The sequence below is a fragment of the Galeopterus variegatus genome, unplaced genomic scaffold (genome assembly GCF_000696425.1).
Source record: "Galeopterus variegatus unplaced genomic scaffold, G_variegatus-3.0.2 Scaffold1388, whole genome shotgun sequence".
In the NCBI taxonomy this organism is placed as follows: domain Eukaryota; kingdom Metazoa; phylum Chordata; class Mammalia; order Dermoptera; family Cynocephalidae; genus Galeopterus; species Galeopterus variegatus.
In genome coordinates this window covers 322,846-346,865 of record NW_007727499.1, presented here as the reverse complement: position 1 = coordinate 346,865, position 24,020 = coordinate 322,846, and the positions used below count along the sequence as shown (strand labels likewise).

Here is a 24,020-nt window from a genome sequence, read left to right as displayed (position 1 = left end):
AGCAAGGACTTTAACCCCCCGCAGCACTGCCCGGCGGGTGTGTCCTTAGACTCCTACTCTGGGGCCATTTTTGACTCCTCTCCCTCCTCTGCATTGATATCTAGGCCACCCCCATTCTTCTCTGGCAACATGGCTTAGATGTGATAACGCCACACCATGGGCCTGCCCAGCTAGTCTTCTGGATTGTTCTTTCTCTCCCTTGAAGTCTATTTTGCACACTGCTGCCAGGTTAGTCATTCACAGAACACCGTTTTCATCACATCATGACCCTGTTTCCCATTCTCCTATCACGTCAGATCAAATCTGAGCTCTTCAGCCTTGGCTTGAAGATGGACACCACTGCTCCTGCAAACCTCATTGCCCTCTGTCCCCAGAGTGCCGATCGGCTCCAGCTAGGCCCTTCTAACGGGACACCTCTCTCCAGTCTTGCTCCTTTCCCCTGCCTGCATGTTTGCTCCACCCTTCCCTCTGCCTCCTACGCTCTTATTCCATTTCCTTGACAAATCCAAAGCCTGCATGGCCCAGGAGGCTTCCTTTTACTTTAAATACTCCCTGAGGAGTCCCCAGGTATTTTCCCTTACTCACCAGAACTCTTGGCAGTGTCACGCTTTGAGGTTATTTGGGAGTTGTTTGCAGTGTCACAGGTCTGTGACTTCGGCCTTCAGCTAAATTATGAGCTCCTGAGGGCAGACCCAACAGTTCCTGTAGCAGCTGTCAAACATTTTATTCATGGAAAGAAGCCGTTTTTGCCCAGCTGTATTGGGTTCCTATTTCATTTATTCTATATCACAAACCTATGAGATAATTGCTTCCCCATATCCTGCTTCCCCCACCTTTTTTTTTTTAAAGATGATAAAATTGATTATAACAATTTAAGCAACTTGGCTTCTACCAGCCACTGTCTAACTTGGAGCCCATGTCCTGCCCACCACACGAAGCTGCCTAGGACCAATGTGCTGCTCCCCTCACATTCGCTGTAACATGTGAGGCTTGCCAGTACACAGATGCTAACAGTGCATGTATTTTTCTTTGAATAGATGTCTTTTTTCTACTTCCTTCTCCCATTTTTTAAAAATTTGTTGTGGAGAGTGTGTTTACCCCCATCTGGCCAGGCTCTTTTGCACAGCGTGGATTAGAGGCTGGACCCATGCAAACGTCAGGAAAGGACTCTTCTAGTGAAGGTCTTACTAATCTGAATTGATCATTAGAAATGTTTAGTCTCTACCTAAGGGAGGCTTTGTCACTTAATGTTATTACTGTTCCTCAGCATTTTTTTTTTTTCCTTTTTTTGTGTCCGGCAACAGATCGCAACCCTCAGTGTCACGCCTGTACCGGACCGGGACCGGCAACGGGATCGCAGCCCTCGGTGTTGCACCCGCACCTCGCTCAGCCAGTGAGCGGGAACCGGTCTGTATGTGGGATCCGAACCCTCGGCAGGAGCGCCACCGCGCTCCCAAGCGCGCACTGTAGCACTGCGCCGCCGGGCCGGCCCTGTTCTTCAGCATTTTAAGAAACCTCTATTGTTATGCTACTGCCTACACATCGGACATTGTGCTGGGTGCTTAACATTTTATCACTTAATTCTCAAACTGGCCCTGCAGTGTGATGAAACTGAGGCTCCCAGAGGCTGAGTGACATTCCCACAGTCACACAGCCTAGCGGTAGAGCTGGGACTCAAACCTAGGACCATGGGACTCCAAAGCCCGGGCTCTCTGCTGTGTCACACCACAGCCTCTTTTCCTCTGATAATCATGGGTGGTTTTCAAGAGCTGAGCTCTGTCCTCCAATAAATCAGTAGTTTAGCCACTTGGGCTGCACCTGAAGACATTATGTCTCAGCCTTCTGCGGGGATTAGCACAACCGTTTCCAGGTTGGATGATGACGACCCTCCATTCTTGACTGGGAAACGTCCAATTAGAGGAGGCAGAGGAGGAACCTCTCCACCCTTTAATTGCTAACCCTTGGTCAGTGGGGTCTTACACAACCCTCATTGGCTCTGTGTTTTTGAGTCCTCCCCAATTAGTTAATAAAATGACCTACAGGTTGTATTTAGTAAGGTGCTGTTTTGTGTGCTTAGAGAGAGAAATAAGCCAGTGATTCGGCCTGCCAGGAACTTGTAATCTAGCTGACTAGGTGGAAGTTATCCACCTGAAAGAAGAGCAGGGCAGGCTGGAGTGGTGTGGGCAGGAAGTGCTGCAAGAGCTCGAGTAAGCGGGAGACCGCTTCACCTCAGGCCGTTCGAACGGGGCCTTACAAGATGGCAGCGTTTGTAAGGCAGAGAGAAAGAACATTCCTGAGCAAGGACTTTAACCATGAATAAAGACATTGAGCGGCAGTAAATACATGTGATTGTTGGAACATAGGGTATATGGACTAAAGTGACTTCAGAGAAGGCTGGACAGAGGTGGAAGCCAAATTATGGAGGGCCTTAATGTCTGGTGTCTGGATTTTATCTTGTGGGAAGCCACTGCAAGTTTGAAAGTACTGATGAGAATGGTGTTTCAGGAGGATTGTTAGCCTGCCAGCATTGTGTGACTTGGGGCAGGGGAGAGAAGTCTCAGGCAAGGGAGACCTGTGACAGTGTCCAGATACAGGGTGTGTCTGACCCATGGTGGTGGCCGATGGGAGATGTTGCAAAAAATCCATGTTATTTGTTAACTGGATATTGTGAAAAAAGTGGCAGGTGAGGAGGGAGAAGAAGTCAAAGATGACTCTGAAGTCCTGAGCCTAAGTCTCGGCGGGTGCTGTACCAGTGCCTGCTGTGGCAAGGTCAAGCTGGGGGACCTCACCTGGGGTAAAAGGAAGAGTTTACTATCTTCTTTGAATCTTTTATGGTGGCTTATTCTTATAGAGAAATAGTTACTTCACAATCAACAGAACAGTATTTTCCATTAGGAAATGTTCTGATGACTACCTCCACATCAGTCATGAGCTTCCGCCTAGGTTTATCATGTGGTGATCCTAGAAAACTGCTCTCTTGGGGTCCAGATGATACAGTCCAGTGAGATAGAATTACTGATTGTACTTTTTCAGCATAAGTTGGGATGACCCACAATGTGCTCCATTTAACCCTAAAATAGAAGTTTTGATTAAAATATTTATTGACCCTGGGTCAAGATACCCCAAATCTTTATTATCTTTTTCAGTAAGTAATATTTTAAGAAAAAAAAGGTAAATCACTTTTTTGTATCTCTGTTTTCTTGGATTACACTTGAATATCAAAACAAGATATTGCATATTTTTATAGGCCTACTGGCTAGAAGTGGTAACAAAGATGAGTTATAAGTGCCATTGAAGTGTGGCTTAAATGTACATAACCGTTTGGTGCCTGAAAATTTAGGAGACGAGGTGTAATAAGTCTTGTTTTGTTTTTTTTGTTTTTTGTTTTGTTCCTCTTCTCAGGCCTGCCCCTTCTGTAAATTATTAAGTTTATGATGCCCCAAATCAGTTAAACCTAGGGGAAGGAGAATCAACTTGTTTCTTCCGCCATTTACTGTGTTCATGTGGTGTGTGTTTGTGAATTCAGAATTGTAGAGATCGCAGCCTGTCACTCTGCCCACACGTCTGCCGCCAAGACCCAGGGTGGAAACGTGTACATGTGGGGCCAGTGCCGGGGCCAGTCGGTGATCCTGCCTCACCTCACCCACTTCTCCTGCACAGACGACGTGTTCGCCTGCTTTGCCACCCCCGCCGTCACGTGGCGCCTCCTCTCTGTGGGTGAGCTGTCCATTTGGGGGATGGCTGGAAAACTAGGAAGAGAAGTCAGTGTTTTCATTTGGATGATAGTAAGGACTTTGTTAGATGCAGTATCTTATAATTTATTTCCCTCTAATGGGCTCCTGTGAGAGGGAACTAATTTGATTAATTTTCTTGGAAGTATCCAAAAAAATCCCCTGCTAAATTAAAAGTAATTTTATTTGACTGCTTTTTAATTTACTGGGAAACTATATTTGCTAGTAAAATTACTCAAACATTTGAAATTTTCATTTAGTGAGGTAGTTTGGGACTTTTTAGTTGTTGTCTTGCCAGAATTACAAGCAGATGAGAGGTTCTTATCCTTAATGACTGCAGAGATGCAAATTCGTGTTTAGGGAGAGTAGCGTTGCTCAGTTGGCCAGTTATTTTGGGGGATTGGTATTTTCGTGAGTGTCATAGAGCAGCGCTATAGCCTGGCCTGCATTTTCAACATGTCTGTAGCCAACTCTAGAAGCATTTGTGTTATTCTCTTAGAACCCGATGACCACCTCACAGTGGCCGAGTCACTGAAGAGGGAATTTGACAACCCAGACACCGCAGACCTGAAGTTTTTGGTTGATGGAAAGTACATTTATGCACATAAAGTCCTTCTCAAAATTAGGTAAGGAATCATTTATTTTGAGAATTGAAGTAAATCCATTCATTCAACAATTATATTCTAAGTGCCTAAGGAACTATATTAGGCACTACAGTAATGATGAAAAAATGTATGGCCGTTTTTGCCCCTTCTAGAGAACAACATAGCCAGGAAAAACACACCATACATGCAATAAGAAATAGTACAGGTCATGGGTATTATTACCAGGGGATCAGTCCTGTAGGCCTTCCTTTACAGGGCTTGGAAATGGTCTGTCCACCTTGGCTCTAGAGAGCAGCCAGCTAACACTTGGTGAGTGTGTTCTGCTTCGACATAAGTTAACTTCCCTTAATATAATCCAGTGATTATGAAGAGCTGGGCTCATCACCCCTCAAAGATCCCTCATGCCTTAGCCCTGGGCAAACCTCTGATCTTTCTGTCACCAAAGATTAGTTAGCATTTTCTAGAAGTTTATATAAATGGAATGATACAAAATGCATTCTTTTGTGCCTGGCTTCTTTCTCTCAGCATAACGATTTTGAAATTCATTATGTTGTTGTGCAACTTATATTTAAATTCTACTTCCAAGAATCACAAACTCATCACGGCATTTTAGTCTCAAGTTCCCCTTTAGTGAGGTCAGGCTGTGCAGCACTGGTTTGCTCTTACTATAGCACTCAAAACTTCATGAAGGAAGGGCAGTGGAGCAGTTTGCTGAAACAAAGTGCTACAAACCGGGGGGCTGAAACAGCAGAAATTTGTCTCACAGTTCTTCTGGAGGAGGCTAGAAGTCCAAGATCAAATGTCAGCCAGATGGGTGCCTTCCAAGGGTTGTGAGGGAGAATCCAATCCATGCCTCAGTCCTAGCTTCTGGTGGCCTGCAGACAGTCTCTGGCACTCCTTGGCGTGTGGCAGCCTAACTCACTTCAGGCATCACATGGCATTCTCCCTGTGTGCATGTCCATATCCAAATTTCCCCTTTTTGTAAGGACACCAGTCATATTGGATTAGGACCCACCCTAATGACCTCATTTTAACCTGATTACCTTTGTAAAGACCCTATTTCCAAAGGGTCTTTGGGTTTTTAAGGTCACATTCTGAGGTACTGGTGTTAAGACTTCAACATAAGAATTTTAGGGGATGTAATTCAACCCATAACACAGGTGAAGAAATAAAATCCCTCAGATATATAAAAATAGAGCCAACTGATTCTCTAAGTGCTGATATGTGGATGTGGTGTGAGACAGATCCCAGGGAGCCTGGCACTGTGTTCACCAGCGTGGCCATCGAGGCAGCTGCCCGGGCCCCCCGCGGTAGCAGCAGGTTAGCATCTACAGCCCTGTGGGATGGAGGCTTGCTTGAAAACTTCAGGCCAGAAAAGGAAGCAAGGTGCTTTGGAGCCAAGTCAAGGATGTGAGGTGTGCAGCTTCCAGAGAAGGCTGTGCTCCTCAGGGAGCCGAGGAGCTGGCCCAGCAGCTGGGACTTGACCTGCTTTTTTCTTTCTTCAGGTGCGAGCATTTTCGTTCTTCACTGGAAGACAATGAGGATGATATTGTAGAAATGAGTGAATTTTCATACCCAGTTTACCGAGCCTTCCTCGAATACCTGTACACAGACAGCATCAGCCTTTCTCCTGAGGAGGCAGTAGGTAATTGCCAGAGACTACCAAGAAATTTCCAAAATGTTCAGTGAGGGATGAGGTGGTTCTGTAGAGCCTAAAAGAAAGTCACTCTGAGGGTAATCACAGAAGTTGTTCTTTTTGTGTGTGTGAACCCAAACTCTTTTCCCCTGTTACTACTTCATACAAAGGTTGACTGGATAGATAAGAAATACCAAACCGTCACCACTGTGGAGCACTGCAGTCAGCAGCATGGAGGAAGGGCCAGAGACAAAGGGGCACAGGACAAATCCCAGTGTCTCCTGAGGAGGGATCCTGGAAGTTCCACTTATTTCAAACCATGGACCAGAGTTGATCAAGGCTGCACCCACCTGCATAGGAGGCTGGGGAAAGTGGGCATTTCCACATGGCCATGGCTAAGCTAAAACTCCTATGGTTTTGGCAGAAAGTAAGAAGGATTTGGCAGGGGGTGTGCTGGGGGGGAGGGGAGGATCCATGGGGGGAGAGGCAGCTGGCAGCTTCTGCCCCAGGACTGATGTGACTAGTTTTAAAAGGTGGTTCAGGTGTGACACGATGCTTTATCCTGGGTTAGAGTGGTGAGGCAGCGAAGTGTTGAAAAGAGATCAGATCCTGGATGTGTTTTAAAGATGGAGCTGATGGGATTTGTGGACAGACGGAACATGAGGTGTGAGGGAGAGAGAAGGATGGCTGCGCTGAGGTGTTTGGCCTGAGTAGCTGGTTAATGGAAGTGCCATTCAGTAAGAGGGGAAGAGGGAGAGCAGTAGATTTTTCTTTTGACTTTGAAAAGTCAAAGGAGTTTGAACTGCTTATTAGACATCTGAGGGGCAGGATTTTTGATAGACCGACTCCTTACACTTGCAGGGCCCTGGGAAAGAGCCCAGTTGGAGGCCCACATACTATATGTCTAAAAAGTTAAAGTTTTACTTTGATCTAACAAGCTTCAGATAAAATATATTCAATCTTCCTACCTTTAAAACTATTCCTTCATTAAGAACTGAACGGCCAGGTTTGAGTGTTAGTTGGAATTTAGAGTTGTGGGACTTCTTGGAGTTCTGTACTAGAATGCAGTGGCACAGGAAGGACCAACCCCTGGCCTCCAGTTTGTGGCCACATCCTGCATCACGAGGGGTGTGTGGGCACAACAGCCTGCATGTCCAAACTCCACGCTGTCCCAATCCGGGCCACCTCTTGCTGGTGTGGTCTGCCAGAGGAAGGAAGTACCCAAACACCCGGCTTCAGGGCCAATTAGGCGGGGAACATCAGGTTCCTAGGTCCCCACAGTGTGGTCTAGAAGTGGGCACCCTGTGGTGAGAGTGTGCCTGGAGGAGGTGCAGAACCAGTGTGGCAGGGACCTCTCAGTGCAGTGGTGCTTGTATATCTGAGTCTGAAGCTTGGGGAGCCTTTGGGGTTGTTGATATGAATTTGGAGGTGGTTGAGAACTGACCAAAAACAATTAAGCCATTTACAACTCTCAAGATTTCAGATTTCAGTATCCTTCAGTAGGCCATAGGCCTTTCTTCCATAACTTTGACAATATTTGTTATGTTATAATGAAAGCAAGTTTCTAACCAATTCTACCACATTTATAAAGCTTAATAGCAGACAGACACAAAAACAATTAGTATGGTAAGACTGATGAAATTCAGCTCTCTGTCCTTCAGGCGTGGAAGGTTAGCCTGAAGTGGATGTGACATGACAATATTCTAGCAGCAGGATTCAGCTAACCTTGTGATCGTCAGGTGGCCACCTGGGACTAAATGTAGACCTAGTACATGTGCCGCTGCCAGGGGTGTAGGATGCTGTGCTCACGGTGCTGGAACCCCATTCATGCAGGGGCAGAAGGCCTCACAGTATTTCCAGCCAAGCCACATATCCCGAACACCACTTATTTCACCAATGGCAAACTGGTTCTGACATTCTTTATACTAACAAACAAGTCCTCCAATGAAGATTCAGATAGCGACATCAGAAAACAGGTAAGATTACTCCAAGGCTAATTGGCCATTCCTGATTAGAGTACTTCATATTGTCTCTCAGGGTAGATTAAAATTAACTTACATATGTCTACCACTCATTCTACACTGAAGTATTTGAAAGTAGATGACAGGGACTATAACAGGACTCATGAGCAGATAGAGATGGTATTTAAAACCCTGGGGCTGGAGCTTACTTACGGAAATAAGTGAAAGAAGGGTCTGAGAATTGAACCGTGGGGCACTCAGACATTTGGAAGTCAAGCAAATGGTCCAGCCAGTAGAACTGAGGAGTAACTAATTAAGGAGAAGAAAAACACAAGCAAGTAACAAAGTGTTCCTAGAAGGAGAGCATCACCCACCACAGCAGATTCCGTGTAACTGTTGAGGAAGAGGAAACCAGAGACTTGGATTTGGCACTGAGCAAGCCACTCATGACAGCCTCAAGAGTGAGTTCAGGGAGTGGTGGGGGTGAGGTTCTGCTGGAATGGCTGGAGGTGAGAATGGGAGGCAAGAAAAGGGAGTCAGCAGATACAGACAACTCATTCTAGGAGTTTTGCTGCCATGAAATAAGATAGGGAAGCAGGAGGCAGACATGTATCCATGGCAGGTTTTTCTTTTTGTTTTTTTAAAGATGGGCACTATGACTGCATGCATGTGTGTACGCTGAGGGGAATGACCCAGAAGGAGATATGATAAGGCAGGGGAGGGGTAATTAGAGGAGTGCGTACCTTTTTTTTCCTAGGAAAAAATACTAATGCCACTTTCATTTTGCCCCTGTTTTTCAAAAGCTAATTATCTGTGTATTATATTTGCTCAGTTTGGCTACCTTCTTAGGCAGAGCCATACGCTCAAAAGTGTACGTCACTGTAAGGCTCTATTTGCACGGAGCTACACTGCAGATGACATTCAGAAGAATGTCCAAGTTATCTCTGAATGGTTGAGCGAGTTTAAATCAGGATGCTTGATATCACTCCCCCTGACAAACACCTCTTTCCACCAGGATTGCTAGATTTGGCTACATTTTATAGAGAAAATCGATTGAAAAAGCTCTGCCAACAAACTATCAAGCAAGGAATCTGTGAAGAGAACGCCATTGCCCTGCTCTCAGCTGCTGTGAAGTATGACGCTCAGGTAAGAAAGGTGTTCACCCATCTACCTGACCTTCTGGAAAAAAGCAAGTGAGAGGGATGCTTCATATTTTAAAGTAAAATAAACTCTAGGTAGGTTAAAGATTTAATGTAAATAAAATAAAGTAACAAAAGTACTAGGAAAACAATAAGTGAATATTCATGTAATATTAGGATGGACATCAAAGGCAGAAACCACAAAAGGAAAGGATTGATAGATCTGATTTCAAAAGATAAAAACTTCATGCACCAAAAAATACCACAGAGAAAATGAGAAAGTAAATGATATACTGGGAAAAATATTTGCAACATGTAATGAAGCAAGTTTATCATAGTAAAAAACAAAAAGAAAATATGAGTTTGAAAAAAATGAACTGAAGAACAAATGAAAAATTTAAGTGGAAAATATAAATGAAAACAAGGTGTAATTTTTCACCTGCCAAATTGGAGAATATTTTTAGAAATGCTATAGGCTCAGAATAATGGGTGTTCTCCTAAACTGCTGATCCAAGTGCAAGTTGGTACAATTGTTTTGGGGGCAATGTGGTATAATATAGATTAAAAGCCTTAAAGTTGTAATTCTTTAACTAAGGAATTCACTTATAGGAATTTATCTTTTGGAAGTAATCATGAATTTGGACAAAGATTTACCTTGAAAAATGTTTACTGCAGCAGTTTATAATGTTGAAAAATTAGAAAAAGCCTGTGAATAGTAGAGGTTTTTTTACAAAATGTTAATACTATGAAATTATGCAGATATTCAAGGTATATCATTAAGTGAAAACTATGATCCTATTTTTTTATTTTTTAAATAAGTAAAAATAGCTGAATTAAAAAAGACCAAAATTCATTTTCTACATAGAAAAAAAGACCGAAAATTATGGTGGGATTATGGATGATTTTTATTTCCTTCTCTTTGCTTCTTTTTTCTGAACTTTCTACAGTGACCATGTATTGTTATGACAATAAAGAAAGTGAAGAAAACCCATCTTAGAGCTAAATCTTTAGGAAACAGTCCATAACTTCTTCAGTTTCCTTTCGGTATAAGGATATCCTCTTCTTTGGTAAAAAAAAAAAAACCAGAGACCTTTTAGTGGAAAAAAGGTTATAACTTTATTTCTGCTATGTAAATAACAATATGCTTATTAAAGAAAATTTGGAAAATATAAGAAGTGGGAGGAAGGCGATGATTCATCAGCCAGAGAACATTACCACTTTCACACAGAAACTTCTGATGTTCCTTCTAGGTAACATTATGTACATATCTCTCAGTACTTGAAGTCTAGATTTTTTTTCACTTAACATTAAAAAAACAAAATCTTGGGCCGGCCCGGTGGCGCACTGCTACAGTGCGCCACTTGGGAGCGCGGCGGTGTTCCCGCCGAGGGTTCGGATCCCACATACAGACCGGTTCCCGCTCACTGGCTGAGCGAGGGGCGGGCGCAGCACCGAGGGTTGCGATCCCGTTGCCGGTCCCGGTCCGGTACGGGCGCGACACTGAGGGTTGCAGTCCGTTGCCGGTCACGAAAAAAGACAAAAAAAGGAAAACAAAACAAAACAAAACAAAATCTTACCTACCTTGAACACTGACATTTAAAAGTACAGTGAATCTTTGTCTTATATCCAGGTAATAATATATTGGGGACTTATAACATGAAAAATGTTTCTTGGCTAAACAAAACCTTTGTGTTTTCCTAGAGTTTGTTCTTTAAAGTCATGGTGATAACCCTGGACTCCAGAGTGCTATCTTAGATGTCAAGATGGTGGCACACAGTGTTCCCCTCTGAAGCTGGCTTCGTTTCTAAGACTTTTTCATATTCCCCATTTATGTGAATTATCTGCGTGGCTACCTTCCAGTCCCCTGTTTTCTAGAAAGTGAGCTCCTTGAGGGATGGCAGAGACTCTGTTTTGCTCACAGCCATATCCCCAGTGCCTGGGATAGTGTCTGACACTTAGTAGGTTCTCATTCAGTACTTGTTTAATGAGTGTTCAACTTTGCCTATAGAGACACTATTTTCCTACAGCCTGTCCAGCTAATTGTTATACCCTAAATTAGTATCATAGACTACAAGTAAAATAGACTGTATGTATACTTAATATAAAAGTTTTTATAAATAAAGAACAGCATATTTGATTTGACCCTAATAATCAAGCAAGAAACAGGCTCTTTCAGCAAATTTTTATCCCTCATGCTAGACTGCCATTTAGTACATAATTAATATGAACCAGGGATTATTCTAAGCACAGTTTATGTCTCATTTATTCCTTAAAACAACCTTATAAGATACAGACATTATTATTAGTCTCAATTTACAAATGAGAAAACTGAAGCTCAGAGAGATTAAGTAATTTTAGCAAGCTAGTAAATTGCAAAGCTGGAATGCAATCCAAGATTGGACACATTTCAAAACCACACATTTAACTACAGTTCTGTTTTAAAATCAGCAATGTTCATTCATTGATTCAGTAAATATTCACTGAGTATCTACTATATGCCTGGCAGTTTTAGGAGTTAAAAGTACAGCAAGTGAACAAAACGGACCAAAGTCTATGTCCTTGTGGAACTTTCTGGTGAAGGGAGATGGATAATAAGTAAATAAATGAATACAATATATAGTATGTCAGATGTTAAGTGATATGGAACAAAGTAAGCTAGGCAAGAGAGAGGGAGTGCCAGGCTGAGATTGAAGTTGGAATTTTAAAGAGAGTGGTCAGGGAAGGAGGGTGTCACTGAGAAGGTGACTAGAGCAAAGGCTTGAGGGATGTGGGTGGGGAGCTCGAGGACCAGCAAGATCGGTATGCATGGAGCAGAGATAGAATGAAGGTGGTGGATGAAGGCAGGGGACGGTGCAGTGGAGAGTGGCGTGTGGGGAGGCAGGGAGGGCCTGCAGACCCAGCAACCAGGTTTCGGGAATCTGAATTCTAGCCTGAGTCAGCCTTTGGAGGGTTTGGAGAAGAGCAGGTGTGATCTGACCTACATGAAAATAATCATTCTAGCTGCTGTGCTGAGAAAAGTGTGTGGAGCAAGGAGGGTGGTTAGTCAGTAGGCTGTATAGTCTGGTAAGTGATGGTGGCAGATTGGTCCAAGTTATTAGCTGTGGGGATGGTGAAAAGGGATTTTATTTTTGAAGGTAGAGGCAACAAGATTTGCTAATGGATGAGATATAGGGTAAGGAAAAAAAGAAAACTTAAGGATGATTCCAAGGTTTTTGGCCTGAGCAATTGAAAGGGTTAAATTGTCATTTATTGAGATAAGGAAGACTGGAAGGAACAGCATTTGGGGGGAAATATCGGGAATTTGAATATGTTAAGTATGTTATGTCTATTAAACATCCACATGAAAGTGTCTAATAAGCAAGTTGGATAAACAGATCCGGAGTTCAGAGAGAAATGTATTTAAAGCTGTAAGCCTGTGACATGAGACACAGGTTTGAGGATGAAGCCCTAGGCACTCCAGGTGTAAAGGCCAAGGAGGTAAGGAGACACCAGCAAAGGAGACTAAACAGGAGTGAGCAGGGATGTAAGAGAAAAACCATGAAACTGTGTCCTGGAAGCTGGGAGAGAACATGGATCAGCCATGGCAGATACTGCTGGTGAGTCAAGGTGAGAGCTGAGAACTGACGGGTGAACTTGGCAATGAGAACGGCGTGGATGACCTCGGCTAGGAGTTTCGACACTGTGAGGGGTAAAGTCTGCTTGGAGAATGGAAGCAGAGGAATTGGAAATGGGGAATAGAGGCAACCTTCCCCAATAATTTTACAATAAAGATATAAAGATGATATAAATATATAAAGAGGAGGGGCATTCAAGGTAAAACCTATTTTTTACCTTTTTAGGATGAAAGAAATTGAAGCATGTTTGTATAGTGATGCAAATGATCCAGTAAAGGTGGACAAGTTGATGGTGCAGGGGACAGTTGCTAGAGTGTGGTCCCTGTGTAGGTAGAGCAATGAGATCTAGTGAAAAAGTGAGGGGCCTGCCTCACATAGGATCATGACCGTTCATCCAGAGTCAGGCAGACGTGCAGGCAGGTGAGGAGATATGTGGAAAGAGCTTGTGGAGGTTCTCTTCTCTTTTCTCAGTGAATTAGGGAGTCATATTAGCTTAGAAAGAGGAGGAGCGAGGGGATATTGGGGCTTAAGGGGAGAAAGTATGAGAGTTGTGCAGGAGAATGAAAGAATGAGGGAAATGTGGTTGGATTTCAGGACATAACTAAGGGCCCTATTTTTAAAATGAAGCCATATAAAGTAATAGCATTTAATGTAGAGTACAATTCTTTTACTGAAAAATAATGAGCACTTGTTTTACATGGACAGAATTCCCTTATTACCAATACCAGCACCCTATGCCAACTTAACTGAATTCTTAAGAGTCATAGGAACTCTTTCCAAGTCCTGCCCTTATTTAATGATTATAGGAAGTTGCCATTCTTGAAAGTGAAGGAGGATAGCTCCAAGTGATAACTTCTTAGGGTCCTTTGGTTCTCCCATTAATTAGCAACTTTACTGATACTTTCCAGATCTATGAGACTTCAAACTGCCTAACCACCTCTCTCCAGACATGCTTTAATGTGTGTGGTATAGGTATGAATGTCATCTCTAAAAATTTAAGTGAGTTATTTTAACACTTTTATGTCTATTAACATGCTATGATACCGAGTGGGTGTGAATTTTCCCCATTTTATCATTGAGGACTTATCTGAGTCTGAGATATGTCATACTGCCGGTGTGACCCTAGCAGCCTGCTTGGCTTTGTTCAGAAATCAAATAAAGGGCCGGCCCCATGGCTCACTCAGGAGGGTGTGGTGCTGGTAGCGCCGAGGCTGCGGGTTCAGATCCTATATAGCGATGGCTGGTGAGCTGGCTGAGCGTGGTGGGGACAACACCATGCTGAGGGTTGCAATCCCCTTACCGGTCAGAAAAAAAAAAATTAAATAAATATGTTTTCCTTATGTAGTGTGTTTCTTTTTAAAAAGGAAATTAGTGTAGGTTTGTGTGTACATTTGCACGGCTATCAGTACTGCTAATTTTTCAGCCTATATTTTTATTTTCAGCATTTGCTATATCTTATGTGTCTAAAGAAAAACAAGTGTATAGTGTGCATGTGCATATATAATTGCTTGGAAATTATTTTGGGCTTTATTTTTTATAAATGAGCTTCAGTGACATAGAGAGGAAGCTGTAACAATCCAGCACCACTTGGCAGAAACTTGTGCAGGGTCAGATGGCAGCATAGCCCAGAATCTGAGGCATATCAGAGGTGTCAGCAGGCTGGCCTCACTTTACTCTGGAGCCAAGAAAGCATCTGGCCACCTTCATTCTGATTCTCAAGTTTGCAGCTCTGATCAAGAGACTTACTACAGGATTATTCTTTGGCCCAGAGTGCATTGCAATAGGCCAGAAAACACCAATCTATAGAGTTTCTCTTACTAGAGACCCTTGAAAGTCATGAGTTCTTCAAAGCATTTTCCCCGTTAAGATTATTGAAGGCATGTGTAGCGTGATGAAATCCATCCATCCCATCCTTTGTCTTCTCACAAAGGAAAAAAGCAGTGGCCCATTAATGACTTAAGAGAAGCAGTGTCCCCAGTATTACTATTTTTTTTTGGCTTACTCTTTTTTTCTATAAACTCTTTACAGGTAGAAATATTTAAAGCACCCAGTGGAATATAAAAGAGGAGTGTAAGGCTTTAACAAATATTGACAGTAGAATGAACAATACAAGTACCGTCACTAGAAAAAGATAGCAAAGAATTTGTATACTTAGGTGCCTATTTCTTGGAAGAAAAAGTCAGATTCTTTACATTGGTTGGTATGAGGGAACTCGAACACTTTTAGTCTGTGTTATTTACGTTTTTGTTTTTTTTTTTTTTTGTCTTTTGTCTTTTTCCGTGTCTGGCAACGGATCGCAACCCTCAGTGTTGCCCCCGTACCGGACCGGGGACCGGCAACAGGATTGCAACCCTCGGTGTTGCTCCCGCGCCTCGCTCAGCCAGTGAGCGGGAACCGGTCTGTATGTGGGATCCAAACCCTCTGGCGGGAGCACCGCCGCGCTTCCCAAGCGGCGCACTATCCAGTGCGCCACTGGGCCGGCCCCTTATTTACATTTTTACAAGCATGAATTCTTATTTACTAATATAGTTTTTATAACTCTTCTTTAGGTATTGCCATACCAACATTTCCTCCTATTGGCTATCAAATCCTTTTTCTTTGCCTACTTGTTTTAGGAATTTTCATGTTATGTTGCATTGCTATTGGAAAACAAACTTATTAAACCATTTTTGTTGTTGTTCCTAGGATTTAGAAGAATTCTGCTTCAGGTTTTGCATAAATCACCTGACTGTAGTAACACAAACTTCAGGCTTTGCAGAAATGGACCATGATCTCCTGAAGAACTTTATCAGCAAAGCAAGCAGAGTTGGAGCCTTTAAAAATTGATGCCCCTTGAAGGAAAGGAAAGTTTTTGAGCCTTCCCATTTCCTCTGCGAAAGCCAGAGATGAATAACTTCTCTTTTATAGTGTTTATGATGAACTCCATTTGCCTGAATGCTGTCCAAAGAAGGATGGTGGTCAGTCTTCTGTATTTGCCCAATCCAAAGTTTATACAGAAAGCAGTGAATGCTTTGATCATATGTGACTAAATTCAAGGAAAAAATTTTAATACATCTTCTTATATTTACCATTTCCTCTTCTGAGCCACTTAAATTGGATACCTGGCCTCAATATATGCTATTCTGGCCAAATGTTCCATTATTCAGCTAGCTGATACTACATAGATAGCTTGCAAGGAATGCTATCCCTACCACATTTTCAGCATCCAGCACAGTGCCTTGCATATAGTAGGCACTCAATTAACTTAACATAAATCTTAAATATGCCCTGAGAACAGCTTTATTTGTATAACACTGGATGAAGGAATAACTTCACAAAATAAATTTAAAACAGCCTTTAATGATTGAGGTTCCTATTCTTCTGGTACATCATTCTGAGAAATAGTGACTAATTTAGAGCATTAATTTGAATTCACAAAAGGCCTTGGCAGTGGTCAGAGGTCCAAGGGCTAACTTTAATTTTCTGTTTACTTTGAGTTGTTAATTTCTCATATGAGATTACTGAATATGAAGGATTATCTTTGAATGAATGAAATATCAGGGCTCATCTGCCTTACATCACTGCATAAGGTCCTTTGCTTTACTTTGTGTTAAGAGGGATTTGCCTACGTAAGTAAAAATATTTTGTGTTTTTCTTGTAACTGACTTTTATGTCACTGTAAAACAGGTCTCATAACCTGGCACTAGTATAATTATAAAGTGCAAGCTGAAAAGGAACTAATACATTTCATGGACAGCATAAACAACAATGAGATAAATTTATACTTTTTAGATCAAAACAAATTACCTAATTGCAAAAAAGGAAAGTGGAATGGACAGTAGCATCAGATTCTTCTAATATGTACCTCACAATATATTATATAAAAAAAAAACCCTTTGGGATTAGAAATCTTGTTCTGATGCTGAACTATTTGATAATAAAGTGTTTGTTTGCAGATAACAGATGAGTTGGGTTTTTAATCCCTAAGCATCAGCAGAATTATATCAACCTCATGGCTCTAACATGTACATAAGTCCACTTGATATATTATACACTTTCTATTTTTTAATTTTAACATCTATTTGTATGTTGTTTCAGTACTTGGATATGCTGCACAATGATTCACTTAGGATATTCGTTAGTCCACCTCTTCCCTCCTCCCCACCTCCCAATCTCTGGTAACCATTATTCTACTCTCTACTTCTAAGGGAATTTTTTTTTTTAGATTCCACATGTGTGATATCATGCAGTATTTGTCTTTTTGTGACTGACTTACTTCTCTTAACATGATGGTTTCCAGTTCCATCCATGCTGCTGCAAATGATAGCACATCATTTTTTTAACAGCTGAGTAGTATTCCATTGTGTATATATACCTTAGTTACGCTTGTTTTTTAAAGCAGTTACTCAGATAAGGTCTCATAGCAAAGCCCACACTAAAACATAAATGGTTTATAAACAATGTACTGTTCATATTATTGCCTTTGACTGCTCTTTATTGGTGAGGTCACTTTTTAAGACTATTTTTTTAAGCAGTTTTAGGTTCACAGCAAAAGTTAGAGGAAGATACAGTGATTTCCCATATATCCTCCACGCCCATTCATGCATAGTCTCCCCCATTATCAACAGTTCCCACCAGAGTGGGACTTTTGTTTTTACAACTGATGAACCTATGTTGACACATCAGCACCCAGAGTCCATACTTTACATTATGGTTCACTCTTGGTGGTGTACATTCTGTGGATTAGGACAGATGAATAATGGCATGGATCTGCCACTGTAGTATCATAGAGTAGTTTCATTGCCCTAAAAATCCTCTGTGCTCCACTTGTTCATCCTGCTCTCCTTCCCCTCAACCTCTGGTAATCATTAATCTTTTTTACTGTCTCCATAATTTTACCTTTTCCAGAATATAGTTGGAATCATAGAGTATGTAGCCTTTTCAGATTGGCCTCTTTCACTTACTAATCTGCATTTAAGTTTCCTCCATATCTGTTCATGGCATGATAGCCCATTTTTTTTAATGCTGAATAATACTCCAGTTTCTGGGTGTGCCAGTTTGTTTATCCATTCACCTACTGAAGGACATCTTGGTTATTTCCAAGTTTTGGCAACTCTGAATAGAGCTGCTGTAAACATCCATGTACAGTTTTTGTGTGAACCTCAGTTTTCAACTCCTTTAGTAAGCATGAAGGAGAGTGATTGCTGGATCATATAGTAAGAATATGTTTAATTTTATAAGAAACCACCAAACTGTCTTCCAAAGTGGCTGCACCATTTTGCATTCTCACCAGCAATGAATGAAAGTCTCTGTTGCTCCATGTCCTCGTCAGCATTTGTTGTTGTCAGTGTTCCAGATTTTGGCCATTCTAAGAAGTGCGTAGTGGTATCTCATCGTTTTGATTTGCATTTCTCTTATGGCATATGCTGTATGGCATCTTTTCATATGCTTATTTGCCATCTGTATATATTCATTGGTGAAGTGTCTGTTCAGGTCTTTAGCCCACTTGAGTTTTCATATTGTTGAGTTTTAAGAGTTCTTCGTATATTTTGGGTACAATCCAGATGTATTATCAGATGTGTCTTTTGTAAATATATTCTCCCAGTCTGTGGCTTGTCTTTTCATTCTCTTGTTAAGGTCACTTTTTGAATTTTTCTTTCTGACAAATTGCTTATCCACTTTTTTGCAGACCTAATCTTAGTAGAGGCAAAGGAGTCTGGACACCTCTAGTTCTAAATCAGAATCCTGTTTGGGGAACAGTATATTCTTATTCATTTGTTATTTTAAAAGTTAGCCATATACCTTTTTTTCCCCATTTTTTGATAGATTTGCTATTTTATCCAGCACAGAAACATTCAGACACAGGAAGTACACTATAGCTATCAGTCCCGGCCATTAGACAACCACAGTCTTCATTTCTTTGATCTTTTTTCTTCACCTCTCTACTAGCTGTAACTAGGCTTTTCAGCTTCACAGTGTCTTTCAAAACCTTGTCTTCCTCTTCCTCGCTTATTTCTGACAGGGTCTTCTGAAGCTCCTTAGTGCCCTTTTCTTTTATTAATTCATTTCGTATAAAAATTGGAACTCTTAAAGGGGAACAGATAAGTTTATCAAGGGATGAAAAATAGCCTTTACCAAACTCCACAATGGGTCAATAGCCATACTGCCAAAATATAAGTTATTACTCTGAATTTTTACCCAGATTTTTTAAGCTTTGCTGTATGTAGGTTTGCACTATTATGTATGTCAGTGCTTTGTATCTCTGGGCACAACAGAATAATCTGTGGGAATTTTACAGAACACAGATTCAAGGATTCTAATTCAGTATAGTAAAAACGCTCTACAATAATTTTGATGTTCAGCCAAGGATGAGAATCAATGGTTTAGCACTTAAAACTTATGACTCCAAACAATAAGGAAGAGCTAATTTTAGACCAGTTTGAGAGATGACAGATGAGCCCAGGGTGTGGATACATCTGTCTGAAAAAACATGCCTCCTCTCTGATCTTTGAGGAGAGGCTTGCCACTGATACTCACATGGGAAGGAAAAAGATTTCCTTTCTTTCTTTCTAACAGATGAGTGTTTGAAGAGCCTCAGAAAAGCCTGCTGTTATTAGTGATAATGTGAGGGAAAAAGGTACATTTTCATAATGACACTACATCAGAAATTAATGGATCCTTTCTGTTGCACAAATTTATCTTAGATTTTCTACCTTTAAGTTTTCTCTCTTGCTCCCACAGGGAAGTTCAGTGTTTTAGTGTTTCCTATATAATTCTACTCTAACTTCCAAAGAGAAAGGTGAAGATTTTATAGGAATGAAGTAGTGTCCTCACTGCTGATAGAGGTTTGTGAAGATACCATTTAATTCATTTTAAAAAGCAAAGATTAAGAATGCTAAACACGTTCTTCAGCCTAGAACCACTGTAACTTGCCAGTCATTTTGACCATAACATGGAGAGTTTTATTTAGAGGCAGAATTCTTAACCACAGATAATGAAGAGAAACCTACAACTGTGTAATCTTGTCTATCTTATTAGCCTTCCTCTTTCTGTTGGGAGAATTGTGAAGATAAAGAAAAAAATCATACCTTACTATTATTTTTAATTCAGTCTTTGCCAAAACATAGACATATAAACCTTACTGATTTTCTAAGTAAATTAAGCTGAAAATCATAACATTTTCTATTTAGGAAGTAACTGATGTTGGCCTGTGCAATAAATTTAACCTTTCATATTAAATTTTCATTATCACATATGTCAATATTAATATATAAATACAGTCCTAAAATAATAGGACTGTATTTATGAGAACAGATGACTATTTCAGCTTCATATTGAAAGAGCTTGTTTTAATCCCTTTAGACATTAAACAGTGTTCCATAATATATTTCTATTTAAGAAGCTATAGTCATGGTAGAAACTTAATATTTCTAGAGGCAAGGTTTCAAGTTGTCCTGTAAAATATCTATTTAGACCAAAGGAAAATTCTATTGACTCTTTATCCATGCTGTGTATACTATATTGGCCTTAAAATGAGGGACAAAAATATGTTTCTAAAAGTAAGTTTCTTTGAAATCATCCAGATGATAACAGAATTAGTTATGTAGGGTCCCCCCACTGTACCACTATTTGCACCAGAAAACTGTAATGAAAAGTAAATACATATATGAATTGGAACTTGTTCCTTTTATTTTAATGAGCATTTAATCATTGGAATACTAAATTAATCTCACAGAAGAGATCAGTTCTCTGTCATACAGATTAAAATTTTTTAGTGTCATTAAGGCTGCTTAATTTTGACTTAACCTAAGAGACTGCATGCAACATAAATGCAGCCCATTGAGATATGCTGCTGCTCTTTCTGCTCTACCCTCTTTCTTTGCATTTCTTCCTTCAGGAACAAACATGCTGCTGTTTCAGAAGGAAAGAATCTCATTATCCACCCTGTTATGAGAAATCATATAAACCCAAGATAATCCCCTATCTGAAAACCTTGGTGTCAGATGCATTTCATAACATTTTTGGGGTTTAGAATGATGATATGGTACATATACCACATAATATATAACACCTAAGCAGGAGCTGGGTTAGTTCCCAATAATCAAACATATTAATATTTCTGCAGTAAAATAAGAACATTTCCAGTAAGTGGAATAAAGACTATAAATAGCTCTATGCCCAGTTTTGGTATGGTTTTGATGCCATATGACTTTTGGCACCAGACACAGAACCACTTGGTTTTTAAAGCTTTGTAGATTTTAGAATTGCAGATAAAAGTCTGTGGACTAATGTGATTGTTGACTTGTGTATATGAAGGATGCTTAGGAGGAAAGGCCTTTAACATATGCTCTGCATTAGATGGAGAGTGCCACTTGCTCCCTGTTTTACTATGACCTCCTATTGTTCTTCAAACACACCAAACATATTCCTACCTCAAAGCACTAGCTTTTCCTCTCTGTGGAATGTTTTACTCCTGTTCATGTGTGCTTCCTCTCTCATCTCCTTCAGGTCTTTGTTCAAATATTATCTCAGTGAGTCTTCCTCTGACTACTCTATTTTAAATTTTAAAACTGCTTTCCCTACGGTCCTCCCTGTTCCCCTCACTTTGTTTTTCTCCTTAGTACTTAGTACAGTCAGACATGCTATACATTCATTTATTTATTCATTTGTTCTCTTTGCCTAATACTAGAACGTGAGTTACACGAGGATGGGGATTTTAGTTTTATTTATTCATTATTGGGTCTCCAGTAATTAGAACTGTGCCTGGAATATGATAGGTATTAATACATGGCATTTTAAAAAAGGAAGAGAATATTATTTGTTTCCACATATATGGAAAGATATGGAAAATACACATTCTGCCTTTTTTTCCTTCTACATGCGAGTTTCTAGGTGCTAGAGCTATAGTAGTAAGACTACCTAGGTTGATGCTCACAATCTGAGGTGGTGTGGATAGGGGTGGGGAGGTAGGTAATAAGCAAGTCAAGTAAGGTAATTTCAGATGGGACAAATAGTGACAAATGCTGTTATGCTTTTGAAGGAGAACGGCATAATACAGAGTGGTTATTTTAGCTTCGGTGGTCAAGGAAGGCCTCTGAGCCAAGCCCTGTAAGAGCTTTGTGAAATTCTGGGAGAAGAGCATTCCAGGCAGAAGGAACAGCAAATATAAAAGCCTGAAGAAGGAATGGGCTTGACATCTTACAGAAAAAGGTCTACATGGCTAAAGCATAGTGAGAGAGGAGAAAGTCCTACAAGATGAGGATGGGGAAGTTGGTGCGACTGCTTAATAGTTCCTGATGAGGAGTTTGAGTACTTCAAGTAGAGGAGCAATGTGAATCAATTTACATTTTTAAAGAATCAGTTTTGCTCTTTACAGAGCTGAATGGTAAAGAGGAAAGAGATGGAATAGGGAGACTACTTAGAAGTCTTTAGCAGTGTTCCAGAAAAGAGTTAATAGATGACTCCTAAGTTTTTAGCTTGATAAGTGTTAGTAAAACAAGGAAAGACCAGGATAGAAACATGATATTTCTGTTTGTTTGATTCTGGTCTATATATTGAGAAATTGGGGTGGTGGTGGGGAGTATGAATTGAGAGTTATGTTGGCTGTGAGAGCTTTGACCTCTATGAAGAGGTCAGGGCTAGAGAAATAAATTTGGGAATCATCAGCATATACAGCCCATTAAAGGCTAAGAATGGATGAGCTGCTGAGAGACAGTTTAGATATAAAAGAGAACTTTGGTACATTTAATACAAAGACCACAACATCAGACCAGTAACACTCTTAACTACTAATTTATTTTAAAATAGACAAACTATTAGTTGTAGAAAACAGTAACATAGCAATTTTAAATGTACAGTTGTAACCAATACAAAAAAGGAATAAAGCAATATACGAAGCCTTATTTAAGACATCTCAATCCACGATCTCTGAAGTTCCTAAAATTCCTGCACTAATTCTAATGTGAACTTATTAGCAAAAGACCCAGAAAGATGGTAAGCCCTTGACCTAAAAATGAACTGATGTATATGGTATTCATGCAAAAATTAATGAGGAAGTGGGGTGAAGCTTTCTAGTGACTTTGTTATCAAGATAACTGTCAAAATAGTATGTTTGAAACTTAATTGAGCACAAAATAAAATTTTTTCTAACAAATAAGACCAGATTTCTTCTTAAAAAGAACTCTGAGTTTAGACATAGTGATTTTCCTAAAAGCTAGCTGATGCTACCTTAAATACCACCTATTTTAAATTATACCATCTCTAAATAAATTAATCACACCAATAGTTTAAATATACCTTTAGGTATGGGGAAGGGAGGAGTTCCTTTTTTCTAATGCAGCTATTTTAACTTGAAGCTTTTGCACAAAATCAGATAGAAACATTAATGCCTAACCCACAGTGACCTTTGATTACTTGCAGTTTTAGACTAGAAATAATGTGATGTTGAATGTGCCAGTGTTAGACCATACTGACTTTAAAATAAAAAAAAAAAAAAGATAAATATACAATTGCCAGTTCAAAAGATACATGGAAGACATGTACCATTCCAGAGAAAACACAAACCTTCCCAAATTTAGGAGGGCAGAATAATTGTTGAGATGCAATTAGAGAAATTTCTAAGAAAAGAAAGTTAAGGCTCCTATAGTTAACAGTCTGTGTATGGAGTAAAATTAATTTGTATCTTGATTCTTCAGGACCCAGGAATATTAGAAAGTGCACTTGGGATATACTGTCAAGGGTCCTCTACGGCAAAGCTCTGGATGGAACACTTTACATTTTCAAGTACTACATGGGTACTATATAGACTCAGTGATCTGAATAGAATAAAAACCAAGAGTGCTATCAGTAATCCTCATTTTAAAGCATGAGTTGGATGAAGAAAAGAATCAGTTAAGTTCCTACATGTTCTGAGGTATGAAATCTATGTCAGTAGTATGACAGTATCATATGTTTATACTTTCTTTCCTGCTTATATTTAAAAGCTAAAATTTATAAAAAGAAGCACACAGTACATTAGATTCCAACAGTAAAATAAAATCTAATGTGTAAAAATTAGTAATGTTTTTTAGGTTCTAATAATATCTTTTAGCATCAGAGCTCAGGATAATTTGGGCAAATGGGCAGTGAGTCAAATTACATTTGGAAGACGACACGTTTTCTAAGGGTGTTAATGTTAAATTAAAAAAAATATACATATAAATTAATAAAAACAAGAGCAAACATCACATATATGCTATAAGAGAAGGCAAAGTAGTCAGACAGGCAGGGGTTGGTAGGACTCCCCCTCCAGGAGCATCCTTGCTGTTTGTAAAGCACAGCAACATTACTTTGGAAATGAAAACAATCTGCTAAAAC

The 24,020-nt window shown here is 40.2% G+C and overlaps 1 protein-coding gene across 2 annotated transcripts in view; it reads left to right on the top strand.

The window, feature by feature from the left end:
- RCBTB2 (regulator of chromosome condensation (RCC1) and BTB (POZ) domain containing protein 2) overlaps nucleotides 1-16,625 on the top strand; it is a 33,391-nt gene extending 16,766 nt beyond the window's left edge. For both annotated transcript variants that reach the window (XM_008576689.1, XM_008576688.1), the window contains 5 exons: nucleotides 3,527-3,717; nucleotides 4,231-4,357; nucleotides 5,842-5,981; nucleotides 8,949-9,079; nucleotides 15,372-16,625. In XM_008576689.1, coding sequence (XP_008574911.1) covers nucleotides 3,527-3,717; nucleotides 4,231-4,357; nucleotides 5,842-5,981; nucleotides 8,949-9,079; nucleotides 15,372-15,512 — 730 coding nt within the window. In that variant the 3' untranslated portion in view covers nucleotides 15,513-16,625. The remainder of the gene's footprint in view (nucleotides 1-3,526; nucleotides 3,718-4,230; nucleotides 4,358-5,841; nucleotides 5,982-8,948; nucleotides 9,080-15,371) is intronic.
- Nucleotides 16,626-24,020: the final 7,395 nt, after the last annotated feature.